Here is a 10,736-nt window from a genome sequence, read left to right on the forward strand (position 1 = left end):
TTGAGACTGACTGCCACTTTGTCTGTCATCATCTTTAGAATTCTACTATGCGCCTTCAATCCATACCTACAACCGAGCAACCGACTGACATCTTCACCAAAGCCCCTCTGGCCACTTTCTTTAGCTATTGTGCAAACTCAAGTTGGTCTCTACCATTTCGTCTTGAGTTTGAGGGGAGACATTAAATTATAAAAATTGTTAGGATTTCCATATGTGAGGTTGGGTTTTGTTAGAAGATCTGTTAGCTATTTTTGGTTATTGTATCCCTATTTATACAGACAGAAACTATTCATTCAAGCCTATTTTCTAAAAAATGAAGTCTAATAACAAAAGTTTTTTATTATAGCTTAATAAAAAGAAACAAAGTATACTTCAAAGTTCTCTCCCATAAGAGAAATCCTTCTCAACAAGAGAAACTAAGAATAAATCCTTCTTTCTAAACCTCCATTTATTACATCAACAATTGTGCATCTCTTTCATAAAATTTGGTAACTTTCATTTTGTTGATTTTGCTATTTTAGAAGTAAGTTTACATTGATAAACATAAAAGGGAAAAATTCTCAAGGATATTTCAAATCTATATCAATGACATAAATTTTCAACTCAAATTCAACGATTACTGAATCAGTTAAATTAAAACGACTCCATTTAATAGTTTTTCTAAGTTTGAGTTAAGATAATCGAGTCATAAGAAAATTATTTAATGCAGCTATCACATTGTCGCTATCTTTGACATTCAATGATATAAAACTGCTAAACACGTTATACCAACGTCTTTAAATAATTTCTTGAAGGTATAGGGAAAAAATCTTAATCTCCACTCTCCAAAAAAGAGGGAGAAAAATCTTTTCACCTATCTTGTTGGATATCAAATCTTAAAAGAGATCTAAACTTATAAGACTTTTCATCATCCCTAAATCTTCTCCAATTAATACTAAAAAAATTGACTTAGTTATACACACTCCTATAAATTTTCAAAGATGGGGGCTATAAATACACACTCACAAACTAACCAAACTAAATGTACAGATTTAAAAGCTCCAATCTTTGTCCACGACGATTACCTAGAAATCAGTGGGAATGGAATAGGAATTGGGATTGGGAAAAAGATATAGAAGGGAAGGTTGAAATTTGAATTGAGTTGACTATTCAAAACCAATTTCAGCGTAAGAACAAAGGCAACGACGTGACCATCATTCATTCATTCACTGAATGACGTTTCCTTCGAATATTACAAAGACATGGCCCCGCGCCAAATCACCAATTCCTTTTTCTTTCTCTCCTTTCCCTTCTTTTTCCTTCGCCAAAATAGTTTTCTCGAGGACCCATCTTCTTGATTTGCTCCAAATCACTCACTGTTCATCAATTTCTCTGTTTTCCTTGAACCCCATCTCGAAAAATGGTTGCTGCTCAATTTTTACTAGTTCTTGCCATGGGGGATGGGTTAACTTAGCGTATTCTAACAACCCTTCTTGGGTTTCTTATGATTATTCTTCTATCTCTCTCTATCTATACCCTTTTTTTGCTGGATTCGATTACTTCTTGAAACGTGTGATTTAGCGGTGGAGTGAGTTAGTCCCGAGGGCGAAACGAACGCTTGCCCCTGACCCTGTTTCTGGGTTTGCTCGTATCAGCTGGCTTTGTCTCCTCAGCGATAACCGATGTGATTTGTATGAAATCTTATTGAGATCTGCATTGACTGTCGGGGAATTTTATCGGGTTTTATTGTGGAAGAGTTGAGATGTTTATATATGTTGACTAGTCAATCCTCAAATAGCTTCAATAGTGCAGAATTTGGAGTGTTCTTACTGTAGTTTCATCTGAGTACTTTCCCTTTTTCTTGCATTATTGAGCTTTGTCTTTTGGTTCAGCTTGCTACGAATAATTTGGATCATTATCAGTAGATATCGTGTGTTTACTGTGCTTTGATTTTCTAAGAATTATTGTAGCCCTGAAACTTCTGTAGATCTTGGAAAAGGAGAATTTTGAAAAGCCGTTTTCTCGGGAGAAGGGGGTGTTATGTCATCATTGAAATTAGCTTTTATTTGAACCATGATTTTTGTGTTGAATACGTGTGAATGGATTTCTTTTGATCTTTTGTGTGTGTTTTCATTGCTTTATTGGTTGGTATGAATTACTTTTATAACTAAAGCTATTTATGATGATGTTGAGTTTGCTTAAGTGGCATGTGCAATTCCTTCAAGCGGTTCTTATTTTCTTAGATGAGTTAAGCATTTAGAGAGTCCTTTTGAGTTTAAGAAAAACTTAATAAGCCAGATTCCTATGAGCTTGTTGGCTAGATTGGAACTTGCACGATCACTGTTAAGATTTCTTTGATAATTTGTAAGTAATCTTCTTCTTCCTAAGGATCTGATTGTCATGTAAAGCTGTTTATATCTTCTTAAACGTACTAATTTTGCACCATCTGGTGTCAACAAGGCATGTTAATTATTTCCTTAAACCCACTTTCTACTTTTCTGCTACAAATTTAAACTCAAGTTCAAATAATCTGTTTATAGTATTTTTAATCAATCAAGTTTGAGTAAGTGTTAAAGTTTCAATAAACATGTGGTTGAAGCATACTGATGATGCATTTTCCTTGTTGTGGTTCAATTTCACGAAACTTTATTAACACACCATCCGTATAAAACTTCAGGAGGTGCTTCTGAAGACGAGGTGAATTTTGTTTTTTGCCTGGAGCCTTCTGACAGTGACAGAAGACGTTTTGATCTTTTTTTAATTCAAATGCAAGATGGCGAAAAAGAAAAAAATCACACAGTACAGGGAGAGGCTAGACAAAACACTTGCATCTCCTGATCTGACAAACCAGGAGTCTATTAAATCCCATGTGTCAAATCAACTTTGTCGTTTGAATTTGAAACATGATACTGAAGGTTGGTGATGGTGATGGGTCAAGATATTTAGACATCTTGAGCTTATGTATGTCCTCATCATGTTGGTTTAGCCATCCATTCTGGAGGTGCTGATATTTCTTTTATATGTTGAAGGATCTAGTGAGAACGTGGTAGCACGAAGAACTGCTGAAGTATCAAATTTTCTTGACATGATGAGAAGTGCTTCAAGTAATGATAATGATAGCAGCAGGGCTTCAGAGACGGTGCATTCTGAATGGAAAGTATGTTATTCTGAAATCTCATCTTCATTGTTTCTGTTGTATTTAAGTCTAAATTCTGTTTTCTCATTTCACAGAAAATAAGAGGGAAAGTTGGATAAGTAATCCAATAAAAAGAAAATCAATTACTATACCTAAAGTCTCCATCACTTTGTAGGTTACCTGTATCCCCAATTGTTAAATTTAAAAAAGAAGCGGGGAGGAAGAACATTCTGATGATCTGTCTTTATTCTTTCCCTCCTCCCCCCGACAGAGGTATTGGGGGACAACTTGTTTGTTGATCTTTGTTGCCTCTGTATATGGTGAAACCTTGCCAAATGCCTTAATTATGTTTACATGCAATTTGCAGAAGTTTTGAAGCTTTGACAAGTTGTGTAGTTATTGTCGCAACTGATTCTTACTCCTACATATCAGAAAATGTTAAAATTTTCTTGTATAATACAACTTGTCTCAGGGTCCGTGAAGCCAATTTTATTTGAAACAGGTGGGTAGCATGTGGATTCTGTGATAATTTTTTTTTCAATGTTCCAGATAAAGCACGATGATGAAGAATTTCGAGTTATGTATCGTGAAGGACCAAAGGGCACTCCATATCATACGTTACTTGTTGAAGGCTTTGTAGATGGGCCTGTTGATATTTGTAAGTGTTACTGATAAATAGTTGATTTTATCCTAAAAATTTGAATTTGTTATATCACCTATAACCTCAATGTGATTAATGATCAGGACACAACTCCCACTTATTTGTTTGCAGGTTTGTGCACGTCCTGGGAGTCTGAACTTTATAAAAGATGGTGGGCATAATTTTTGATCTTTTGTGTATTTTGGAAAAGATGTCTAGTTGTGCATGCCTAATATAAACATAGTTAATCTCTGTTTGCTAAGCATGTACTAGTTTGCGAAAAAAAAAAAAAAAAGAAACAAGTAAAAGAAGCTTCTCTTATGCACTGAAGTCGATAAGATAAACATAAGCTAAATTCTATTACTCTACATTTTGTCTTTTGTTCTTTCTGTTCTTATCAACTTTCCTTCCAATTATTATAAAACATCTTTGTGGATGGTCAATGGTATTTGGTTGGAATGATCTTCCCAGCATCCAGTTATTCTATCTCTTCCTTTTTTTTTTTTTTAATATATATATATGTGTGTGTGTGCACGTGCGCACGAAGAGTATTAAGAATCTTATCTGAAGTGGCCTATTTCTCAATTCATAATGCGACTTCACTCACTCAAAGACCAGCTTCAGGAAACAACAATAGATAAGATTATTACTAGGGGACTTCATCTGGCTATGAAAAAATCACCCTAATTCACCTTGAACCCACCATCATGGCATCGGCCATAGCCGAACCACTGAATAATAGGAGTTCTATATTAACTCTTAACAATGAATTGATTGAATGACGTTTGTAGGAGTTTTAGTCACTGGTTTCCTCTTTCCACTGTTCTCCCTCAGGTGGCCTCAATTTAGTTTGCCATCTTTCAAAATTCTCACCAGCAAATGTCTCCAGAAAATACGGATTGGTGAACAGATTGCTTTAGTAAGGTTTGTCTAGCTGTACGGTTGGCACTTACTACACACACACACACAAACATGTCAACATCCTTCATCACGTCTCATTTCTATTTTGAAATACTGAACTTCTTTTAATTTTTTGAAAGCAAGGGTGAAGGTTTCATGGCCTCTGTCAACCAGGGAGATTGTTGTACACTACTTTTTATTTGAGTACTTTCAGGATGACCTTATCGTTGTTCTTCTGAACTCGGTAAGTGTTTCATTAAGTTTATGCAGTTGTAGATCTTCTAAACCATGTAAATCACTGTCAACTACTTGGAAGTTTGTTTGTATGTTTTTTTTAATGCTCCTTGTTTTTTTGGGGCAAAGTTCTAGATTGAAATCTGAATACAAAGATGATTTATTGGTTTTTTTTATATTTTTTATATTTCAGATATCTGATCTGGACAGCATCGATGTAACTACTCATGGATTCACCAGGCATGCTATCCCGGACGCAGATGACGTTATAAGGATCGATGTTGTGGGAGGCTTTGCTCTACAGAAGGTGACAGATAACAGGAGCTACTTCCGGTGAGGAGTTTCTCTCTATTTTATCTTTGACATTAATTTACTAATCCCAGCTAACTCTGTTGTTAATAAATGAAGTTAAACATAAACATTATCAGAAATTGATGTACCGTTGATAAGGATTGGTGTGATCTTGACTTAGACAATAATTTTTTAATCTTCATTAACAGCAAGGACCACTGGAATTGATAAGTTGAACGATGAGGATAAAGTAGAAACTTCTACATAAAAGTGCAAGGTTGAAAAGTATAATTTAACCCTTTTTTAAACAAATGTATAAGTTAACCTGAATCGAGTAGTACCTTACCAAATTTATTTTTGTAAGCAGTTCAAATGTTATTGAAGTTTGCAATTGAAATGGCATAAAATAGCTCATTTGGGACAAGAATTTATTAGAATAAAGTTATTGATTCTGCTATGCCAGAATTATTTAGAATCTCTTCTATAAATAGCTTTTTGTCATGAATTTTCTAAGATTTAGTTTGTAGTGCATTTTGGGTTGTAAAATAACTTGAGAATCAAAATTATCATCCATCTGCTATAATGCACCACCATGGGAATTGGAAAGAGACCTATCTTAAAAATTTATTGCCCTTGACTCCTTGTTTGGAAAAATCCTTTTTTAATACCTAGTCCATATCACAAGGAACTTGAACAGTGAAAAATCTTGCAGGACAATAGCAAACATGGACATGAAGCTGGATTTTGTCCCCCCATCGCTCATTAACTTCGTCTCAAGACAACTCATTGGCAGTGGTTTCCGTCTCTATCAAAAGGTTATACATTTTTCGAACCCAATATAATCAGGAACTAATCCTCAAAATCATGTTATTTGTTGCTCTATTCTTCTAGTTCTCATTTTCAAATTACCTAGTTTTCCATTTGGTATGACCAAGCATACTCAAATAATTCATGTGTAAGAGGGTTTGGATACTCGTAGAATAAACTTCAAAATTTACCTGAGATGCAAGTATTCTACTCTTATGTTCCGCTTAATTTTTAAAATTCAATTGTCAATAATATTGCAGGTTGTGTCTTCTATGTTCAAATCTGATGAAGATTTTATGAAGGCTTTGAATGACCCACTGTACACTCGTATAAGTGAAGCTCTCTACCAGAGGAATAAAAAAGAGAAGGCACTCGAAGAAAAAGAACGCTGTTATCAAATCGATCAAGCTGGAATGCATCATTTTCAAGAAGAACAGCTGGAAGAGCAGCAGGAAAACTCTATGGAAGACCAGAAGGTTCATGCCATTTATGATGCAAATGGGCCCCCAAAAAGTATCATCCAAATTAACGAAACAAAATCTTTTGGGGAGATTGAGGAGGAAGATAGCAAAGAAAGTAGGGATGATAAAGAAGAAGAAGAAGAAGGAGAATATCAGGATAAAGATGACATTTTAGAAAAAAGTATTGAAGAAAAGTGTAACTTTAAGGGTCAAAGAATCTCTATAATCAGTCCAGAGGTGGAAAAAGCTCTGCAAACTTTAGATGAGGTCATTAATATGATGAGGAAATGTAGACTCAATACTGAAGCGAAGGCTGCTTCTTGTTTGAGTGATGAAAGGCCTCCAGATATGGATAAGGATATTGAGAAGAACTTAAGTACTTCCAAAGACAGCAATGTTCATCCGGAAGTCTTAGCTTCAGACGAACCACCTCAAACTAGCTCTAACCGTAGTTCCAGGTAATAATTTTGATTGAACCGCTTCATTTTCTTTGTTGCTCTTACAATGAATGCTTTCAAAACCATCATAGCTTGCCTTAGTGGTCAGTAAGGATCACAAGTTCAGTAAAGGGCTTTGGAAAAATGAGTTTAATCTATGCAAGCGACTCCTATGAGTTTTCTTAACACCTAAATGTTGTTGGGTTAGGCGGGTTGTTCCATGAAATTAGTTGAGGTGCACGGTATATGACACAAATAATTACTGATATAGAAAAAAAAAAAAAAAGAATGCTTTCAAATGATATTTGAATCAGATGGCATCTAGTGGTCTGGGATTCTTTACATTATTCTCTCTGAGTTTGTTCTTGAAACTCCATGTTTAGTTCATTTTTCTGTTATATATCTGGATCATGCTATCATAGTTAAACTAATTTTTATGGATTATTGTATAGCTATTATTAATGTTTAGCCAATGATGAATCTTTTATCCTCAACCCTCTTTTGTGCTGCCTTCCTTGTGAAAACCCACCAGATCGACCCGAAAGGCTGAATTATTTTTAAGTGTTGCCAAAGCAACGTCTTGGGATCCAAGAGACAAACAGTAAATCTAGACTTAGGCTATAAGGTCAAACTTGGTTACCATCTACTTGTGACATTGAATATATCCTAGGAGGTGTTTGGCCCACTGACTTCATAAATCGGTTTTAAATAACTTAACACCACCAACTTCAATAATGTTCGCTATTGAAGTTTGCACATTTATGAGGAAGAACTCCATCTTCCCCTCTCTCTTTTACACGTTGATCGAGGAACTCCATCTTCACAACTCTACAGATCCTATACTCAAACTTCCTAACTCCAACATATTAACTCTAAATTTTAGAACTCAACTCAATACCCTAAACACACTATCAGTTTTTTTTTTGGTCAAGTTCAAACGGTTGTTCTATAAGATTAGTTGAGTATGTATCAAAATCTACACTGATTTAGGCAAAGAAAAGGGGTCCATTTTATTAGGGTCTTAAGGAGGGGCATGGAAACATACAAAAACCCGAGGGGCATGGAAACATATAAAAACTCTGGAATGAAAATGCATCTCAGTAGTTTGGCAAATTTGCATAATCAATTGAATTGTATTGCAGGCGTTTAGGATCATCAAATTCTTTGTCCAAGGATGTCAACCACAACAAAATAGTTCCAGCATCTCCAGAACAGAAATTTTTACCCCCTGGACCTGCTGAAGTTAACCACACAATATCGAGTTTCATCGACCATGGAACAACAGAAAACCTGCATTCAGATCAAAATTCACACGATCATGCAAAGCAACCAATCAGTGAGCGTAATAGCATTGACGAAATCAGTGAGGATGCAGTTGAGAGGTATATGAGGAACAGAAAAACCCGGTTCTGGTGTTTTCCGGGCAGTCCGATACGGCTTAAGAAGGGAAGGAGTTGAAATCTAGTTAAAGGTGAAGCAGAAATGGGAAAAGCTTTTCTGAAGAAGCCACCCTTAACTGATGATTTAACAAGGTTTCTTCTTAACATCCTACTACATCTGTAAAAATATCAATAAACTCCAATTTGGCTGAATTTTTTGTGTTTTTTTAAATTACCAATGTTATATTTATTTACCTTGGCTTTCTTTCTTTTATGTGATTCTAACTCTGATAATTTGAGGAAGGAATGAGCTCCCTGAATAAACCCTTCTGGCATAAATTAATGTGCAAAGGTTTCAATGTGAATACTCTTTTTTCAAAAGACAGTCTTGATAAAATGTGTGCAAGTCTTGCAAATTTGGCAAGTTCCATAGCATTTTGGAAACATTATTATATGTATCATAATGGAGTTTGGGAAGAAATTTTATTATGTTTATTTTTTGTACAATAATAATAGACTTGGGATTCAAATATCGTGTAATGCGTTAACTAGTTGAGCAATAATTGTATTTGAATGATTATTTAAGTCAATGTGAGAATCAAAATTCCTATCTATATTTCATGTGACATTAAGAATCAACATATTAGAAAGCTACAACATATTCGAAAGCTATTTACTTACTCTCTTTCAAAAAAGAAAAAAAAAAACTATTTTTTAACTCACTTCTCTCACTTTCGTTTTTTCTTCGTTCATTTGTTGATAAATTTCAAAACAATATGAAGCGTCTATTCTCAAAATTATTTTAAAACCTATTCATTAATAATAATTATAAAGTATATATTATAACTACAGTAAGATTTTGGTTAAAAATCATTATTAGTAACAAATTTGGTCAACAATGACATGCCAATTATTGTTTTTAGCGATTGTATACCATGTGGTCAATGATAGTTTTCCATTTTGAGATATGCGATTGCCTACCACTAAAGGTAACCACATATATGCTTATTGCTAACATGTAGCATAGTGATCCATTTCCACAAGTATGTGATCATTAATTAATGTTAGCGATTGCTATGCATAGTTACATGATCGTTAATCCTCTGTCCGTTTGTGGGTAAGATGTATGGTTGTCTTCTTTCGATTATAAGCATTTTTTGTCTTGCTCTAAATCCACGAAAAAAATGTAAATCTTCATTGCAATACCTCAATAAATGGCAAACAAAGAATGAGTTGAGAGTGCATAGCTTGTTCAAAAATCGAGAGTAATCAATCGAACTGTGAAGCAGAAAAAGATTGATGTTTACTTATCCTATGTTTGATATCAGTAACATTGAGTGTTAATGGTATAAGGTTGATGGAGAGTAGATGTTAACATAGAATAAAAACTATTGGTGTTAAGTTCATGGTCATTGAAGAGGAGGAAGAAGAAAGATATAGATGAGTGATGCATTTAATATTGGGGAAATTTGGTCCAATGACCTAATATCTAGGTCCATAATGCCAAATGACCCGATTTTTTAAAAAACTGTCAATTGATCTTTTGCTGACATTATCACGGCATGGACCCGATTTTTTAAAAAACTGTCAATGACCTAATATCTGGGTCCATAACTATCTCGCTCTCACTACGTGGATCTCTCTCTCGCTGTCTGTCTATCTTCCATCGTGATGTGATTGTCACTGTATGATTGATTTGACAATTTTCAAGAAATCTATCTACAACTTAAAATAGTTAACACACAACAAACATGTAATGGTGAATTCTTTAAAATCTAAACTTCATTTGAACTGTCATTTCTTTGAACGGAGATTTATTAAATGAGGTTTTCCAAAATGAAGTTTTTCGGAACCAAACGGAGTTTTCAGAACAGAACAGACTTTTCTTGAACCTGATTTCATTGGTGTTTGTAGGAATGTGGTCTCAAAAAAGGTATGTAAATAACATAACGAAAGGGGTGTGAGAAAAAATGACAACGAGAAAGGTGGAGAGAGCAAGATAAAGCGACAACGAGAGAGCGAGAAAGAGCGACAGCGTGAGAGCGAGAGCAATTGGGAGCGACAGCGAGAGAGATCCATGTGTATTACTATCTACTTAATAAGAAATGTTCTCTTTCTTTGTAGGATGATAGAAAAGTGTCTACTAATTCGATATGGAGGTCATTGGGATGAGAACCAAAATTTGTATGTTGAAGGCGAGCTAACAAGAATCATTGTGCCTATTACATTGAAGTATGAAGAACTTAAAGCTCACATTTATAGGGTTGCAAATGTAAGTTGCTCAGAGTTTGATGTTGTTATGAGAGCTAAATATAAGCTTGACTTTGAAGCCCTTTCATAGTGCATACGGAATGACGGTGATGTTCACTCCCTTATTTTCTGGGAAGATCTTTGTAGAGTTTAACTATATGTAATGCTAAATCATATCACGACGGAGACGTGAATATGAATTATAATGGTACAAGTGTAGAC

The 10,736-nt window shown here is 34.7% G+C and overlaps 1 protein-coding gene across 3 annotated transcripts; it reads left to right on the plus strand.

Moving 5' to 3' along the window:
• The first annotated feature begins 1,242 nt into the window (after positions 1 to 1,242).
• Positions 1,243 to 8,645, plus strand: LOC120090292. 3 transcript variants are annotated; one of them, XM_039047864.1, is made up of 11 exons: positions 1,243 to 1,670; positions 2,657 to 2,894; positions 3,009 to 3,136; positions 3,665 to 3,773; positions 3,888 to 3,927; positions 4,590 to 4,679; positions 4,800 to 4,899; positions 5,083 to 5,222; positions 5,893 to 5,995; positions 6,248 to 6,906; positions 8,028 to 8,645. In XM_039047864.1, the coding sequence occupies exons 2-11, from the start codon at positions 2,753 to 2,755 to the stop codon at positions 8,341 to 8,343; spliced, it is 1,827 nt and encodes a 608-aa protein (XP_038903792.1). In that variant the 5' UTR covers positions 1,243 to 1,670; positions 2,657 to 2,752; the 3' UTR covers positions 8,344 to 8,645. The 3 variants fall into 3 exon arrangements, with proteins under 3 accessions (XP_038903792.1, XP_038903794.1, XP_038903793.1); XM_039047866.1 differs by lacking the exon at positions 1,243 to 1,670 and adding an exon at positions 1,807 to 1,824; XM_039047865.1 differs by lacking the exon at positions 1,243 to 1,670 and adding an exon at positions 1,844 to 2,343.
• The last annotated feature ends 2,091 nt before the right edge of the window (positions 8,646 to 10,736 follow it).

Source organism: Benincasa hispida, chromosome 11 (assembly GCF_009727055.1).
Source record: "Benincasa hispida cultivar B227 chromosome 11, ASM972705v1, whole genome shotgun sequence".
Classification (NCBI taxonomy): domain Eukaryota; kingdom Viridiplantae; phylum Streptophyta; class Magnoliopsida; order Cucurbitales; family Cucurbitaceae; genus Benincasa; species Benincasa hispida.

Excerpts from the sequence above, each read along its gene's own strand:
- LOC120090292 (XM_039047864.1), top strand. The coding sequence starts at position 2,753 with ATGGCGAAAAAGAAAAAAATCACACAGTACAGGGAGAGGCTAGACAAA. Across the intron at positions 4,680-4,799 it reads GAACAGATTGCTTTAGTAAG|GGTGAAGGTTTCATGGCCTC; the intron begins GTTTGTCTAGCT and ends TTTGAAAGCAAG. Across the intron at positions 5,223-5,892 it reads GATAACAGGAGCTACTTCCG|GACAATAGCAAACATGGACA; the intron begins GTGAGGAGTTTC and ends AAAATCTTGCAG.